Genomic DNA, 18,009 nt, shown 5'->3' on the forward strand with positions numbered 1-18,009 from the left:
GTGAGGGATGTGTTTTACCTGAAGTCATGGGCGGAACCAACCTCCCTATATAAATGTGCTTTCGACCCCTGCACGTCAGATTTCACTTTTGGCTTGTTTATCTCCGGGTATCCAGATGCCCGTCCCGACCTGTCATTTCTTGTAATAAACTTTTGAAAGTACTGGGTCCTCGGAGTCCTTCCTTCATCATCAACAACTTCTACATCATCATCGACCTGTCGGCTGCAAAATATACCATACTATGAAAATTACATAGAAACATTTTCCCACGATAAAGTCACGTTGACCAAAAAGAAAAGGAGTCAATAAGGACAGCAGACTTGGTGCAGTGCTGATAATCATGCTTTATTAAATCAATAATTGGAGAAAAACTCAAGGAGGCTGCGAAAATAGTTCCATGCTACAACTCCAACTTCAACCACACCAAAACGCAGAGCACCACAAGGAGCAGGCTGGATTCTGTCCCGGGTCTAAAGCAGCTCAGTTGGTTTCGGCTGCGCTGCATCTGCTTGACTGACAAGTGAACTAAAAACTAACACACAGAAAACACTGCAGACCTCCGAGAGACGGCTCTGCCTCTGCAAACGAGCACAGGACGGCTCTCGTGTCACGTGACGGCCACGTCAGAGGCGACGAGGAGCCGAGCAAGTGGTCGTTCGCCAGACGCAGAGCACAAAACAAAAAAGAAACATGTGCTCAGGGAGTGCAGGCCGCTCGCACTGTGAGCATGTCATGAAAATGGCGGTATGACGTAATCCGTCAGAGGCGAGGTCCAGTCGTCCTGCTTACAAGAGGGTAAATGCAAACAGGACTCAGGATCTCACGCTCGTGTTACAGCTGCTCTGCTCTCACTCTGGAGCAGAGCAGTTTGTCTCTGATTGAGTTATCGTCAGCAGGGAGCCTCTCTACCTGCTGAGGCAATCTTAAGACTTCAACTTATCGTTGAGGCACAGTTTAGTTTCTCAGTTTAACAGGGTATTCGTTTCTGTTGCAACTTTCTCCTGTTAAACTGCATTTAGTTTCATTTTGTTTCGGTTAATATTATTGTCATAAATAACAATACATACATTCCCCATAACCGTTAAATTCGGCTATATACATTATGTACATGTCACAGAAAAATGGATCAAAAATCCTAAGTCATAGTTATCCAATATGGCACATTTTATAACAACTTTAGACTTTAGTCTAGTTTGGCATAAATTAATGTCAAGTTTGGTACAAAAATAGTTCATATATATACAAGAACAGAAAATGAGATCTTAATCAATTAGAGTATTTTGCTCAATTAATAAATAAAAAGGTATGGAAGTAGAGGGAAGGGGAAGATTTGTTTTTACACTGATCGAATGCTAATGTGAACAGTCGCTGAGTCAGACCCGAGCTCATTGGACAGTTTGAGGGTATAGGCACCAGCATCTTCCTCTTTCACCCCGGTAATGATGAGGGTGGTGAGGTCCTCCGTCGTCTCGATGTGGAAGCGTCCCCCGGCAGTCACCTCGATGGTTCGGCCCCCGCGGGACCACTCGATGTGTTTGGCGTCACCGGAGAAGGCGCAGGCGACTGTCAGGACTTTGCCCGGCTCGATGCTGATGTCCTCCGGCAGAGCCTCGATTCTGGGAGCAGAACCTGAGGAACCACAGAGGACCAGAAATCAGGGCCAAGTTTGTTTGTTTTTCTTTTGTGAAAACTAACTCTATGAGGATAACTCTCTAAGTTCTTTAATAGATTAAAAGAGAGCGTCTCACCGATTGCTCTGAATGAAGACCCCTCGGTGAGGCTGCTGGAGCTCAGTGCATACGTCTCAGATGCAACCGAGGACATGCTGGACATGGACATGGTCTCAAACTTCATCTCAGCTGCCATGCTGCTGAAGGAGCTGGACTCCATCATGGATGACATCATGGCTTGCTGGGAGGAGGAAGAAAAGGAGGAGGACTCTTCCATTGTGTGGATTTCTTTCTTCATCATGGATGAGCTCATGGCTGATGAAGATTCCTTGTGACTCATCATCGTTGATTCTGTTTAAAGTAGAAAAGGAGAAAATTGTAAAGTGGATTTTCATAATGACTTCAAACTGGACAAACATGTTTTGATGTATGTTCTCACCTTTAAGAGCCAGTTGCTGCTCACGATGGGCTGTGATCTGCATGCGTACGGACTGGAAGACCTGTCCAGTGAAGGAGAAGGAGGATTTGGATACTCCTCCCTCTGATGTCATCTCACAGGTGTATTCTCCCTGATCGCTGTCCGCAAGATCATGGATTACAAGGCTGCAGGAGCCCTCAGAGTACTGCATCTCAAGGTGGCTGCTCTGCGAGAGTCTCCTCCCGTTGGCGTACCACACCACCTCCCTGACACTGCTCTCACAGACACAGGACATCCTCACCAAGCCCTCACGGGCTTCAGCTGTTAGTTGGTTCAGAACCTTGGGAGGTTTTGGGGTTGGGGATTTGACAGGCGGTGGAGACACAACCCTCTTAGGGGACATGATCGGAGGAGGAGACTTCATCCTCGGAGGTGATTTGATCCCTGTCGGCTCCGGGGACTTTAACGCCCTGGGCGATTTGATCCCTGTTGGCTCTGGGGACTTGATGCCTTTTGGTGTTTTTATTCCAGCAGGTTCTGGGGACTTCATTCCTTTCGGTGTTTTGAGTCCTGCGAGTTCTGGAGATTTGACACCTCGAGGGGATTTGAGTTCCTCAGTTTCAGGTGACTTCACTCTCTCTGGAGACTTAATAGGTGGAGGTGACTTGAGTCTGGGTTCTGGGGATTTGAAACCACGTGGTGACTTAACTCCCTCAGGTTCAGGAGATTTGACAGAGGGAGCTGGTGATTTTAAGCCGGGTGCTGGAGAGGTTGCCGATGGCACAGGAGACTTGACGCTCCTAGTAGACTTAATTCCTTCTGGTTCAGGAGACTTCACACTCGGAGTAGGAGATGTTGCACATGGTTCAGGGGATTTGACACTTGGTGTTGGTGATTTAATTGAAGGCACGGGGGATGTAACGCTGGGTTCAGGTGACTTTACACTCGGAACAGGGGACGTTACAGAGGGAGCACGTGATGTGACTGAAGGCTCTGGTGACTTTACACTCGGAACAGGGGACATTACGGAGGGAGCACGTGATGTGACTGAAGGCTCTGGTGACTTTACAGATGGCTCGGGAGATTTGACAGCCTTAACTTCTTCTTTGGCAGCTACTCTGCGAATGGTTAAAGTGAAGTGAGCCTCCTGTCTGCCGGTCCCGTTCTCCACCACCACCGTGTAACTGCCCTCGTCTGAAGTCGTCACAGAGGAAACCTCCAGGCTGGACTTATACTGAGTTGTGGTGACCTGGACACGGTGTGATGTAACAAGAGTTCTGGTCAGGTGCATCCATGAAACACTGGGTGCTGGGTCCCCATCAATATCACAGGAGAATCTGGCCGTCTGTCCCTCTTCAAGCGTCACCGACTGAGGCTTGGTGAGGATCCTAGCCGGAAGAGACGGCTTCACCTTTTGGACTGAAGCTTCCTCAGCCACGGCAGCAGAGGACGATTTAAGTCTGGATTCAGAAATTGAGTGTTTCCCAGTAAGAGAAAATTTGTCTGATGAGTAGGAGGAAGCAGATGACAGGTATTCAGTCGAGGCGTATTTGATAGATGAATCATACCTCTCAGATGAGGCAGCATATCTTTCACGAGTAGCAACCTCGTGTGTCTTGGTCAACTTAGACTTGCTCTCCTCCACCTCAAGGTGGGTCTCGGACGCATAGCCAGCTTTAAAGTGCGAGGTGTGATAGTGGTCAATTCGCGTTACTTCAGGGACAAATGCTTTGGTAACTTCCTCATCTTTGCGGCGAGAGGAGAAGGTGGTGTATCCTCCACACGACACATCCAGGGTGGCATAGTCCGATGCCTCTCCCTTAGAGTTAGAGCATACACAACGGTATGTGCCACTGTCCTCTTCCTGACATGCCAGGATACTGATAGTCACGACGCCGCTCATGTCGGTGAATACATATTTCTCACTGCTTTCAGAGATTTCAGTTCCATTATGGAACCACTTGATCTCACCATCTGGCTTGGCTTGGATGTTAAGCGTGAATTTGGTGTCTTGTCCAAGTGGTATGCGATGAGAACGCATCCTGACGGTCACACGGGGAGCATGGTCAAGGCTGAAAGGTGTCTGGCTAACAACCTGATATTTTCTCTCTGATTTCAGAGCAGCCTTTCTGGCCTCATAGCGGGACATGATGTCAAATCTGGCAGATCTCTCAAACCTGGAGGAGGAGCGGGAAGACCTCTCAACTGATCTGATGGGGCTGGGTGAGCGGGGACGAGTCCTCTCCGGGGTGGGGGACCTCCTCACCACAATCTCTCCCTCTACTTGCAGAGGTGGCCGGCTCCGAGATGGTCTGATCAGCTCTGCGACAGGACGCATCAGCTCAATGTATGTGGGAGACAACGATCTTCTCCTCCTCATGAACTGAGAAACAGTACGTTTCTTTTTCTCAACAACTTCAACAGTCTCCTGCCTGAACTCCTGTCTCCTCTCCTCACGTTCCATGGCACGCCGCTCTATGCGGATCGGGCTGCCAGCAGGAGAGGCAGAGAAACCGAGCTCCAGTTCATCCTCCAGCATCATCTTCTCCTCCTCTGTTCTCCTCATGGAGAGGTAGTCGTCCACAGGCATCAGCAGCTCCTCGTCGCTCAGGTCTCCCAGAGATCTCCTCCTGGATTTGAAGGAAACCTCAGATTCAGGGGAGGGTGAACGGCGTGCAGGCCTGACAGTCTCCAGATCATCCAGGCTGAGTTTTGGAATACGCCATCTAGGCCTGTACTGGTCAGTGATTCGGGGGAGGGGCATGACATAGAACTGTTCCCACCTGGACAGGCGAATACGTCTCTGTCTCTTCTGCACAATCCTCTCCATCCTCTCTGGAATCTCATACTGGTCTCTCAGCTTTCTGTACCACTTCATATCCGAGAGAGGTACAAACTGTTTGATGGCCTTGTCTTCGTCCAAAACTCGAGGATCATGAACTAATGGCTCTGGCATCTCATATGGCATGAAAATCCTCCTTTCCTCCTCCAGCCTCTTGGTATCAGACTTCTCCACGCTGATGTCAAACTCACCCTCTATGTTCTTGGTACTCACTGCAGGCTTGTACATATCTGCAGCAAATTTGAGGGCCTCCTGGGCTGTGGGGTTGAGAGGCACAAGCTCTTCAGTGGCAACAATCCGCTGAGCCATCTTGTGCGTCTTTTCAATTTCTTTCTGTATGTGTCTGTATTGCTCCTCCTCGCTCTTATACTCTCTCCTGGTATAGGTCAGGCGGTCGACCTTCAGTGTAGCCTGGCAGCTTGCAGAGCCAGCTGAGTTGGTTGCGGTAACCTTGTACAAACCAGAGTCCTCGAGTAGAGTCTCTCTGACGTGCAGGACATGGTAATCTACATCCTCCTGTATGACAACAACCTTTGGACCAAACTGTAGTGGGTGACCGTCCTTCTCCCATTTCAGAGTGGGAGTTGGGATTCCTGAGACTCTGAGTTCGAAACGGACACTATGCCCTTCTACGCACTCGACATTAGCCAAGAGACGTTTGAACATGGGCCTCATAGTTTCCTCGAACACAGGATGAGGTGTCACACTGAGGCGAGCCTTACAGCTGTCTTCTCCAAACTTGTTGTGGGCCATGACTGTGTATTCAGCATCATCCCTCACGTCCAGGTTGTGGATCATCAGCTGGTAAAGACCCTTATCACTGGTGAATGTGTACTTGCTGTCATCGTCGCCTGGCCTGATTCTCTCTCCATTCTTAAGCCATGCTACATGAGGCTCCGGGTGCACAGTAATAGTGACACCAAAGCGGACATCTTGGCCAATGTAGGCAGCGCTATTGTACAGAGGCAAAGTGAACTCTGGAGGTCTCTGCAGGAGTTTAGTCTTGTCAACTCTCTTCCTTAGTTTCTTGATGGAGCGGCTTACAAAGTGCTCTCTGATGCTTCTTACCGTATCAACAAACAGCTCTCCGTAAGCACTGTCCTCTCCATCGTCGCTCACCACCTTGCATCTGTACACGCCATCATCACTGTCTTCAATGTCCTTTACGTAGATGCTAGCAAAACCATTACTGTAGGTGATCTCATACTTGGGGCTTGGGTGTAGCTGGCGGTTTCCGAAGTACCACGACACCTGTGTACTCTTGTCATAGTTGGTAATGCTACAAGTGAATCTGACATGGCCGCCTTCCTCAGCTGCGCCATGCATGACTGGACCGGCACGAAGGCCGTGGTACTCGGTTCCAATCTTCACTTTACCCACAGCTAATCCTCTCTGGTTCTTGAAGGCGCCACCATAAGCAACGCGAGCTGCCGATACGATAGTGTCCATCCTCTTCACACAGGTCTGGTAGTACCTTCTGTGTTTCAATGTCCTAATGACCTTGTCGCTGACATGCTCAATCTTCATCTTGAGCCATGGGTGCTCCAGAGCCTCATGGGCGGTCATACGGAGCTTCATGTCCTTGACTAGAAGTCTGTCCACAAAGTCCATGGCCTCCAGGCTGATGTCCTTAAATGCTTCACTATCAAAGATGAACTCACAGTTTGAGATGTTCTCAATCATCTTCGTAGTTGACTCTGCCGCAAATGGATTAAGGCCACTGAGCAAAACATAGGCCATAACACCAACAGACCACATATCGGTGGCTGTTGTGATCAAGTCGTGGCGGTGGACCTCTGGGGCACAGTACTCTGGAGCTGAGAACAGCATTCTGATGTTTTCTCCTGGCACTAGCAGCCGAGTCTGGCCCATCTCGATAATCTTTATGGTGGTGCTTCTCCTTGTTGAATAGACGATGTTGTCTGGGCGGATATCAAAGTGACCGAAGTTGCTGCTATGCAAGAACTTGAGGGAAGAGCAGACTTGTCTCAGGTAGCGGACAATCTCCTGCTCTGTTAGCTCAAAGTTGCTGGTACCAAGGCGCTCAAAGATGTCAACTCCAGAAATGAATTCAAAGATCAGGATAATTTCTTCCATACTTTCAAAGTATTCATGCAGGTAAATCATATTCGTGTGCCTTGCTACATTGAGGGCCTCAATCTCCCTAAGAACCAACTCACGGTCAGTTCCTTTGACCTTGATGATCTTGGCCATGAAAGTCTTTTTAGTAGCAATCTCCACGCAGCGGTGGACTGCTCCAAACTGGCAGCGGGCAAGCTCCTCAGAGATGATGTACTTGGAGGACAACTCCTTCACCTTGTAGGATAGAGCTTCTTCCTTGGTGATCACTCTGGCTTCATCCACTTCCTCGTCATAGTTCCTAATCACAGACTTGTCTTCCTTAGTAGTGATAGGCTCAGTTGGCACAGAAGGAGGACTCAGACCAAATCCGTTCTCAGCAATGACACGGAACTGGTATTTGGTCTTTCCAAATATGTTGATGATAGTAATGCTGCAGTCACTGGTCTGTCCAGCACGGATCCACCTGTCAGCGGTGGTGGGACACTTCTCGACAATGTAGCCAATAATGTCGCTACCACCGTCATTGGCAGGAGGCTCCCAGGTCATAGTGATGGAATCCCGAGTAATGTCACTGACCATGAGTCCCTTTGGAGCTTCAGGTATGTCAGCCACATTCACCTCGATGGTTTGCTTGTCACTTCCGAACCTATTCTTTGCAGTAATAATATAGTAGCCATTATCTTTCCTCTGCACTCCCTTATGGAAGACCAGGGAGGTGAAAGACCTGGTGGTGATGACCTGGTGGTAAGGAGAGTTGGAGAGGATCTCCTGGCCCTTCTGCCAAGTGACTGCTGCCTCAGGCTTGCCAGTGATGGGGATCTTGATGGTGATCTGATCTCCACGGACAGCGTGGACTGCTCCCATTCCCTGGAGCTCTTTGGGCAGGTGGATTTTAGCAGGAACTAGAATAAAATTTACAAAAAATACACCGTTAATTTGCATGTTGTTATAATTTCTGTTTCAGGAATTACACCTGGAAACAATACAACCGGGTGGATTCTAGAAAACACAAAACGTAATTAATTTGTAATAATAAAAACATTTCATCACCTTCCACCTCCAGGTTGGCTGTTGTAGAGATAGAACCTGAGGGGTTGGTTGCCCTGACTTGGTAAACGGTGGCATCGCTATCCTCAGCAGACGTGATGACAAGCTGGTAGTAACCTCCCTTGAACTCCTGAGCTTTAATCTTGGTTCCATCTGCCTGAATCTCCTTTCCACTGCGGTACCATTTCACCAGAGGCTTTGGATGTCCCACCACCTTGTGAGGAAAAGAATCAATTTAGATGTTGTACTGAACACAAGCCTTGTCTCTTTCAGCAGAAAGTGTTTTGTGGTTGTGTCCCAGAGTCAGATGAGACATTTGGGGTGAGGAAATGTTTAGACTTTCACAGATGTAGATGCCACTTTCAAATATTTGAAAGGAAAGATGTAATTAAATATATAAAGTACCTTAGTGACAAAGGTGGCGTTGGCTTGGTATTTGACGTTCATGTCCCTGATCTCCTCCCTGAATGCAGGAGCGCGTGGAGACTGGTCCGACTTCGGGATTATTCCTGCAGATGTCTTGCTCCAACCGCTCTCACCACCCGCATTCTCACACTTGACACGGAACTCGTACTCGAAGCCCTCAATCAAGCCTATGACTTCATAAGTGGTCTCCACAATCTTCTTGCTGGCAACTGAAATCCACTTGTTCTGCTTCTTCTCACGTTTATCCAGATAGTAGTTTGTAACTTTAGCTCCACCGTCACTGCTTGGAGGCTTCCAGCAGACGACACAGGAGTCCTTGGTGGAGCTGATGATGAAGGGCTGCTGTGGCAGGCCCGGTTTTTCTGAGAAACAAACAGAGAATGTTATCGTCGTGCTCTACCTATCTGTTGATTGAGCTGCATTGTAGCTACAGAAGCCAAAAGTGGCAAACAATATTACGGAACTTACCGAATGGACTCTTTATGATGACCACTGATGGGATTTCCAGAGCCTCGCTGACTCCGTACTGGTTCTGGGCAGAGACTCTGAAGTAGTACCCAGCGTTTTCTATCAGGTTGGGGACACGGCAGGTTGCGCCAGAGACCGAGGAGGACACCAGGTGCCACTGCTCACCTTCTTTGGCTTCACGCTTCTCCACAATGTAGTTTGAGATCATGGAACCTCCATCATCCTTGGGAGCTTTCCAGCTGATGACAACTGAGCTCTTTAGCAGAGCATCAATAACCAGTGGACCCTCAGGGATGCATGGTTTATCTGTAGAAACCATTAGAAGTGAGTAAGAAACAACACTTTCCAAACAGATAAATAGATATAGGAATAGTTGGCTGAAATCATATGTATAACAAATATTTTCCTGCTAATATTTGCCGAGACACAGACTTAACATAGACATATTTTTTATTTAAATAGCCTTAGTGATAATATGATGTCTTGTGGACATCTTCTCGATTACCTTGGATTTCAACACGTAGAACAGTGTCAATGGTTCCAAATCCGTTGCTGAGTTGAACCTTATAGCGGCCGGCATTTGTCATTCTCTGGACGTTCCTCACCACCAGGTGGGTGTAGCTTTCTGTGTTTTCAATTATCACATTTTCTGATTGCTTCAGAGGCTTCTTGCCATAGAACCACATGATCTGGGGGATAGGGCGCCCGATGTAGACGACATGCAGGCGGAGGCTGGTGCCAGCTCCAGCAGTGTACTTCTCCTTCAGGGGGAACCCAGGATGGAACTGAGGAGCTGCTTGAAGACGCAGTTTGCCGCTGGTTTCGATCTCTCCGGCCTCATTGATGGCCCTGCAGGTATATAAGCCCTCGTCTTCCTGCTCGTCTGTCAGGATACTGAGGGAGTGGTTGCGGCCATCTGAGCTCATCTTGTACTTGCGGCTCTGAATCAGTTCTTTGCCGAAGCGGTACCACTTGATCTCAGGCAGAGGTCTGCCAATGATGCCACAGGTCAGACTGCCCAACTCACCAAGTTTGGTGGTAACGTCTTGGATCTCTTCCTTCAAAGCTGGAGCTTCTCCAACTGCAGAGACATCAGCAAAGTTTCATTCATCTACATTCATTATTTTCTTTGTTATACAATATACGTAATATTCTTTTATTCCTGATGCTGCTACCTAATGATTCATTGTTTAACTTTATAAAGTCCCAGGTCACATTACAAATTCTGTTTGATGAAATCTATAATCTGTATTTGCTCACCGCTCAGTTTAGTCTTGATGCCCATTGGTGTGCGACGAGGTCGGCTGAATCCGGCCTCATTCTCAGCAAAGATTCTAAACTCGTACTCGGTGGCCTCCATTAATCCACCCATGGTGAACTGACGATCCTTGGAACGCTCCTTGATGCATTTCTTCCAGGCGCTTTCTCCGGCCTGCCTGAACTCAATCCAGTAGCCCAGAATCTCCTTGCCTCCGTCATGCTCAGGCCTGAGCCAGTGGATGGTGATGGAGTCTTTGGTGATGGAGATGATGTCGATCTCTCCTGGCTGGCTGGGTTTGTCTATAAGGAGAAGACAAAGGTGGCTTAAAACTCACAGAGAGACTAAATGATGGTATTGTACAATAGCTGTAAAATCTGTTCTTTGATTAGTTCTATACATGAATATATGTTTATGTTTCCTTTAAATTTTCAAGTGTCTGTCGCAACAACATATTTTAAGATATCATTTTCTCCAACATCAACTCACCAAATGGATCTTTGCAGACCAACGACTCTGAAGCAGGACCAGCTTCACTCTGACCGATGTCGTTCTGAGCCACGACTCTGAACATGTACTCTGCGTCAGGAATGAGACCGGTCACATTGTACATGGTGGTGGTGATGTGGGTCTTGTTATGGCGGACCCACTTCTCTGTCGACACCTCTCTCCTTTCCACATAGTATCCTGTGATGCGAGAGCCTCCATCATCGCGAGGGCGGGCCCAGGACAAAGACACTGTGGACTTGGTCACCTCCATGATCTCTGGTGGGTAGCTAGGAGGTTCTGGTGGGCCTGGAGGTGAAGCCGATCGTCAGTAAAATCTATACGTACAACACTTACTGCATCACAATTTTGAAAAATGATACTCACAAAGTGGTGTCTTAGGTGTCACGGCCTCATCAGACTTGAGAGACCTGCTGACACCGAACTGGTTCTCAGCAGAAACCTTGAAGTGATACTCCACATTTTCCTTCAGACCCTTCACCACCAGAGAAGTCTCGGTCACCCGAGAGTCCACCGTACACCAGGCGGCCTTGGGTACCTCACGCCTTTCCAAGATGTATCCTAGGATGTCAGAACCGCCATCATCTGAAGGTGGTCTCCAGCTGACCCGCAATGATTTGGCTTGAATCTCATCAAATTCCAGAGGGCCCTCCGGGACATCAGGGCGACCGATCACCTTCACCTGGAGGAGGAGATTTATAGACAGTTAGGTTCCCACCATTCCAAGAGATATATTAAAGTGCCATTGTGGGAAGTCATGCTTCAACTAAATATCACAGCCTAGTCACCTTGATGTACACAGCCTTTCTGCCACATTTGTTCTCCAGCACCAGGTCATAGGTACCGCTGTCGTCTTTGTGCGCCTCTTTGATGACCAGCTCAGTGATGTCATCGTGGGTGGCAATCATGGCCCGATGGGAGATGTCACGACCATCCTTAGTCCACTTGCATGTCGGGATGGGTTTACCCTTGATGGCCACAGACAGATGGATGACTCCGCCCTGTCGCACTACGTAGCCCTCCTCATATTTAGAATCAAACTCATAGTCGGGATAATCTGAGGAGGACACAGATCAGAGTTTTGTCAATTACAGATTCAGGTAAGAGAGAAAGATGCATTTTATATTTACGAGAGAAAAGCAACTTGTTTTGTGACTAAATTATGTTTGTTGTTCTCCTACCAAGCATCTCCTGGACTTTAACGACTCCAGGAATCTCTGCGGGCTCTCCGGAACCACCAGCATTGCAAGCGATGATCCTGAACTTGTACTCGGCACCCTGAGGCATGTGGGTGAGAGTGTACTCTGACATCTTAGTAGGTGTGGTGTTGCACAATGTCCATTCCACCTGGTCCACCTTCTGCATCTCGATAAAGTAGCCCGTAATCACAGCACCACCCTCCTCTTCGGGGGGCAACCAGGCCAGAGACACTGAAGTCCTGGTGCTGTCGGTGACTCTGGGTTGAACTGGTGCTCCTGGAGGCTCTGTTCAACAACACAGTAAAAAACTGACTTCAGACTTGGTGGTGGCGGTTTTATCATTACAGTGGTACAGTAGTTCCACACTGAGTTGTGTCACGTACCAATGGGATCCATGGCCACAGTGGTGACAGAGGTCTCGCTGGGTTTCCCGGCTCCCCTCGAGTTGATGGCAGTGACACGGTATTCGTACTCCAGGCCCTCGATCAGGCCAGAGGAGCGGTACCTGGTCATGGTGACGGGGTTCTTGCTGATCTTCATCCACCTGTCAGAATGGGCCTCCTTACGTTCAATTATGTAGCCGGCAATGGTGGATCCCCCATTGTCCTCAGGTGGTTGCCAGGTCAGGGTCATGCCCTCGTGGGTGACATCGAGCACATCTGGCCTGCTTGGAGGTCCAGGGATGGCTAAACAGGAAATACAGATGAATTACTGATAACAGAAAATACTAGACAGTTTGAGAGAAGATTTACTGATGTAATGAAGATGGAAAGTATGAATGATGAAGGGCAATGAAAAGAAGATTGTTAAATATATATAAATACTTTTTCTGGTACTATGCTCAGAAATATGTGGCTAAAGTGAGACTGGCCGAGAAACAACTGTTTGGTGTAGATGTTTACGTGAACCTTGTAGTTCACCAATCAAGTGTCACTATATGGTCTGGACGGTCATGTGTTACTAGGTCATTGCTACCAGATGGTTAAAAGAGATGTTCCTAAATGGTTGCTATGGTGAAAGTAGAACCAGTTGGACCAAAAGGTCGTTTGTAAGAAACAGCAGCAGTTTGTTTTCATTATAAATAAGAAGATACACACAGAGTGCAGTAACACAACACTTTCAACAGGAAGAGAACTCACTCTTGGCGCTCTTGCACTCCACCACCTCGGACTGCAGGAAGCTGCCGACACCGAAGCGATTCATGGCAGCAACACGGAACACATACTCAGTTCCCTCTGTGAGTCTGGTGAACTTGTAGCAGGGTCGGGTCACTGACTCTGAGACGGTGGACCAGCCGGGCCGGTGGGCTTCACGCTGCTCCACCACGTAGCCGCTGACGTTGGCCCCCCCGTCCTTCTCTGGAGGTTCCCAGCTGACTGTCACTGACACGCCGTCTGTCTCCTCAATCTTCATCGGACCAACTGGGATTCCTGGTTTGTCTGGATGGACACAAGGACGAGGCTGCTTAGTACGTCTGTGTTTGCATATCACTTGAATTGTACATGTCACAAAAATTTCCGTAAACTGACAAATTATTGGTGCATCTAATCTGAAAAATTCAAATTTATGAATGACCTCTTTGTCGGCAGAAAGTCCCTTACCAAGTATGATGACCTTGATGACCTCTGTTGCCATGCCGATGGCGTTCTTAACTTGCAGCGTGTAGTCTCCCGTGTCACTGATGGTCGTGTCACGTATGACCAGATGGGTATATTTGCCGTTGCTGTCAATTTTGATGCGGTCCAGGCTGTCCTTCAACTTGGTGCCACTGAAGAACCAGGAGCATTCAGGCTGTGGCTTAGCCTTTATCGGGATGTTTAGGTCGATGGGTTTGCCACGGTGCACGTGGACTATTTTCTGAGGGATGCTGGTCAGGTCAATCTTGGGCATCACTGAAATATACAGAGAGATGTTTTGTATTGATGGTATTTTAGGGATTTATGTGAATTTGGTATATTTTGTAATGGTTAAAAGGGACTGTGGATGTGTTCATGATCTCTTACCCTTAATATCTTGAATTGTGATCGGAGACACAATGTCCATGGGCTCGCTGGCTCCCCTGCTGTTAGTGGCTCTGATTCTGAAAAGATACTGGTCATTCTCCGTTAGGGATTGGATGGTTTGCTGGGACACAGAGGCCCTGACTGTCGCCACGGCCGTCCACCTGTCCGAGCCCACTTTGCAGGCCTCGATTACATAACCCGTCAGCCTGCTGCCGCCATCGTGCACTGGCTTCTCCCAGAGCAGTGTGACCGAGGACTTGGTGACATCAACCATCTGGAGGCTCAAAGGCACTGATGGCACCTCGCACACCAGCACAGCCTCAGACGTGTCACACGGCTCACCGACGCCATAGATGTTCTCTGGCAGGATTCTGAAGAAGTAGTGCTGTCCCTCCTCCAGGCCAGTGATCCTGAACAGGGTCTTTCTACACTCAGTGGTGACGGTCTTGTAGGACTTCATGCTGGCTTCACGCTTCTCTACGATGTAGTTGCTGACGTGAGCACCACCATCAATGCTCGGGACATCCCAGGTGATCACAACAGACTCCTTTGTGTAGTCCTTCACCTTCACTGAAGCTGGAGGACCAGGAGTGTCTGCACGAAAGAGGGGGGGGGGGGGTGAAGAAGAGAACATATAATTTTCTGCAGTTGAGCTGAGGAAACTTTTACATTTCAATTCAGCATGAAATAATGAGTATCTGTGCAAACTTCAGATGACATACCATAGACTTTGACAAGAATGGTTGTAGTCTTCTTGCCAGATGGGTTCTCTGCCTCCACAATGTATTTTCCAGAGTCATAGCGCGTAACCTTTTCAACCATTAGCATGGTGTAGCTATCAGTGGTTTCAATGAAGCCACGGCTCTGCAGCTCCACCCCTGTCTTCCTCCAAGCCACCACTGGAGTTGGGCGGCCAGTGACAGACACAAACAGACGCAGGGTTCCTCCAGCTCGCAGACACACGGTTTTCTTCAAGTCGTCGGCAAGCTCCAGGTCAGGGATTTCTGAGCAGGTGGAGCAGAGTAAGAGTCATAAGATGCTGCGACAAAGACTTTTTCACATTATACTCATTTGTTTTTTAAAATAGTTGGAAGAAATGACACAGAAACTGTGGAGACGTTTTTAGATTTTCTATTTGGAAAGCATACGAGATGAATGAAAATTTGGTGTTGGTGCTGTTGGTGATAATAATATTTAATAATTAAATTGTATGCTGTTCTATTCTAATTAGCTTTTTCTCTTTTCTGCCACAGCAAGTTTTACCAGGAACAGGAGCTGAAGTTTGGATTGACTCACCGATTCTCTCCAAAGGCTGGACCTCCGCACTAGGTTCACTGAACTCCCCGGTGCCCTTGTTGTTGATGGCAGCTACCCTGAATCTGTACTTCTTATTGGCTGCCAGGCCCGCGGCCACATACTCATTGGTCAGGAGTGCCTTGGCACTGGCACGGTACCACTGCTCGGTACCCTCCTCTAAGATCTCAACTATGTAGCCGGTGACGTCTGAGCCTCCGTCGTACATGGGTCTGGTCCATGTCAGGTTGATGCTGTGCTTGGTTGTGTCAGTAATGCGAGGCATTGATGGAGGAGCTGGTGTATCTGAAAGTAAATGTATAAATGGATATATTTGATCTTCTTCAAACCTTATTCCATCGAGAGGAAATTCATCTTTCCAAAGTATGTATGGAATTATGGTTAGAACTTGAAAAGAAAAGACTGTTCAATCTCTTACAAGTTGGGTCTCTGCAGAGGATGTATGGTGAGGCGTCGCTGGGCTGGCTGTCTCCTGCAGCGTTGACAGCTGTCACTCTAAACATGTACTCACTTCCCTCCAGCAGACCTGAGATCTTCAGACGAGTGTCGTAGATGGTGTAATTTTTATTAACCCGAGTCCACCTGTTCCAGAGAAGAAAGGACAGGATGTGGTTAGGGAAAGAGTATAACATCAATATTTCAGAAATTGAAAAATAAACTTAATCCATCAAGACCATCAGATGTTAATCACACCTGGTGCTGCTCTTCTCTCGTTTATCCACAATGTATGTTTTGATCTCGCTGCCTCCATCGCTCTCAGGCTTCAGCCACTCGATGATGACGTGCTCCTTGGCCACAGCTGTAACGTCCGGTGTCCCCGGCTGGGATGGGATGGCTGAGAGATAAAAGAGTTAAGACAGGTCGGGGTCACAGACAGAAACATTCTTTATATGCATGGCCATTTGGGGTTCAGCAAGGACACTTCAGCATGCACATGGTAAAACCTGGGATCGAACTGTCAAGGGTTTGTCCTCACTATGCTACAGCACCACCATCAGGAAACATTTGAATGAAAAGGTAAAGTCAGAGAAAGCTTACTGTAGGCGTTCCTGGCGATGATGGGATCAGATTCTAGAGCAACTCCAGGTCCGAATTTGTTGACTCCTCTGACTCTGAACACGTACTCGTTATTCTTGATCAGCCGGCTGCTGACACATGACAGAGTCTTGCACTCGGCCTCCATGATGACCCAGTTGAGGCGGCTGGTCTCACGACGCTCCACTATGTAACTGGTGACAAGGTCTCCACCATCCTGCAGTGGAATCTTCCACGACACGGTACATTTCTCCTCCGTCACTCTGCTGATTACAATCTTGTCAGCCGGAGCTCCAGGAGTGTCTAAAAGAGAAGAACCCATCAATCAGTCCAGAGAAATGTCTATTAATTACTACACAACTTCAAGTTTTTCTATTCGAGTCAAAAGTCAACCAAGTCATATCCTTGTAGTAATATTGTTTCATCCCAGTTGCTCGTTGGTTACTCACCTAGAACTTTAACGCTCACAGCCGCGGTCTTGATTCCGCTGGCGTTCTTGACGGTCAGGACGTATCTGCCTGTGTCGTATCTGTCGCAGTCCTTGATGACGGCCATGGCTCTGGTGGCAGTGTAGGTCAGCGAATATTTCTCTCCCAGCTCCAAAATCTTGTCGCCCTTCGACCAGAAGACCACAGGCTCCGGTTTGCCGCCTACAGCCCCGTCCAGGACAAGGTCGGAGCCGGCAGTGACCGTGACTGTCTCACCCACCAGCCTGCTGTCAAGTTCAGCTTTGGGAGGACCTGCAGCAAAGAAGAAAGTATAGATATTTACCTCAATAACAATTGACTTGTAAGGATGCCACAATGTGATTAAAAGCAAAAGGTCAAAAAATATTCTAGTTTTTGTTATTTTACTTAATTTGGTAGTATTATACTTATTACTTATAATGTTCCATGAAATCATAATCCTAATTGTAATGATTTGATGACCCAGACTTACAGTATTCGTCCTTGCACGTGATTGGTCCGGTAGACTCGGAAGGTGTGCTGTGGACACCTGCAGCATTCTTAGCGATGACATGGTACTCGTAGGTCTCTCCCTCTCCCAGGTTAGCCACGGTGAAGTAATTCTCACTGATGGTGGTGTAGTTGCACTTGAGCCAGCGGTTGTCGTCCCACTCGTCCGTGCTGTAGACTTTCCTTTCCACCACATACCCAACGATCTTGCTGCCACCATCGTTAAATGGCACAGTCCAGCACAGTGATACAGAGGAGTGGCTGATATCCGTCACCTCGGGCTTACCAGGAGGATCTAAGTGAGGATGGAAAGGAGTCAATTGTAAAACTGTACCACAGTTTTAATTATGCAGCTTTTTTACGCTCTTGAAGTCATTAGTTTGAATAATAAATATCTGTAGAAGATGAACATGTCACTTACCAACAGGGTTTAGTGCTGTTACAGGTCTGGAGGCCTCACTGGCCTTGCTGAGTCCAGCGATGTTCATGGCATACACCCTGAACTGGTAGTCCAGGCCCTCGATCAGGCTGGATATTTTGTACTGGCAGTCCAGGCAAGGCAGTTTGTTTTCCCTCACCCAAAGAATCGTGTTCCTTTCCTTCTTCTCTATCCAGTAGCCTGTAATCTCGCTGCCACCATCTGCATAAGGCAGTTCCCATTTGATGCCGATGGCGCTGGCAGAGACAAATACCACATCTGGACGATTTGGAGGACTTGGAGGAACTGTGAAAACAAAGAAGCAGTGAGAACAGGTATTCCTAATTTGATCTGGCACTTTGACAA

At 48.0% G+C, this 18,009-nt stretch overlaps 1 protein-coding gene across 1 annotated transcript in view; it reads right to left on the reverse strand.

Annotated features, from left to right (window-relative positions):
* Positions 1–644: 644 nt before the first annotated feature.
* ttn.2 (titin, tandem duplicate 2) overlaps positions 645–18,009 on the reverse strand; it is a 172,681-nt gene continuing 155,316 nt past the window's right edge. The window contains exons 194-217 of the mRNA XM_053439091.1: positions 17,647–17,949; positions 17,209–17,520; positions 16,719–17,009; positions 16,273–16,572; positions 15,928–16,069; positions 15,653–15,816; positions 15,217–15,519; positions 14,643–14,924; positions 13,921–14,514; positions 13,519–13,809; positions 13,057–13,356; positions 12,301–12,603; positions 11,900–12,202; positions 11,507–11,775; positions 11,085–11,400; positions 10,701–11,006; positions 10,214–10,513; positions 9,459–10,034; positions 8,954–9,259; positions 8,465–8,847; positions 8,063–8,273; positions 2,395–7,914; positions 1,749–1,985; positions 645–1,629 (exon numbers count right to left, since the gene is read on the reverse strand). Of these exons, the coding sequence (XP_053295066.1) occupies positions 1,337–1,629; positions 1,749–1,985; positions 2,395–7,914; positions 8,063–8,273; positions 8,465–8,847; positions 8,954–9,259; positions 9,459–10,034; positions 10,214–10,513; positions 10,701–11,006; positions 11,085–11,400; positions 11,507–11,775; positions 11,900–12,202; positions 12,301–12,603; positions 13,057–13,356; positions 13,519–13,809; positions 13,921–14,514; positions 14,643–14,924; positions 15,217–15,519; positions 15,653–15,816; positions 15,928–16,069; positions 16,273–16,572; positions 16,719–17,009; positions 17,209–17,520; positions 17,647–17,949 (12,605 nt within the window). The 3' untranslated portion in view covers positions 645–1,336. The remainder of the gene's footprint in view (positions 1,630–1,748; positions 1,986–2,394; positions 7,915–8,062; positions 8,274–8,464; positions 8,848–8,953; positions 9,260–9,458; positions 10,035–10,213; positions 10,514–10,700; positions 11,007–11,084; positions 11,401–11,506; positions 11,776–11,899; positions 12,203–12,300; positions 12,604–13,056; positions 13,357–13,518; positions 13,810–13,920; positions 14,515–14,642; positions 14,925–15,216; positions 15,520–15,652; positions 15,817–15,927; positions 16,070–16,272; positions 16,573–16,718; positions 17,010–17,208; positions 17,521–17,646; positions 17,950–18,009) is intronic.

The sequence above is a fragment of the Pleuronectes platessa genome, chromosome 14 (assembly GCF_947347685.1).
Source record: "Pleuronectes platessa chromosome 14, fPlePla1.1, whole genome shotgun sequence".
Classification (NCBI taxonomy): domain Eukaryota; kingdom Metazoa; phylum Chordata; class Actinopteri; order Pleuronectiformes; family Pleuronectidae; genus Pleuronectes; species Pleuronectes platessa.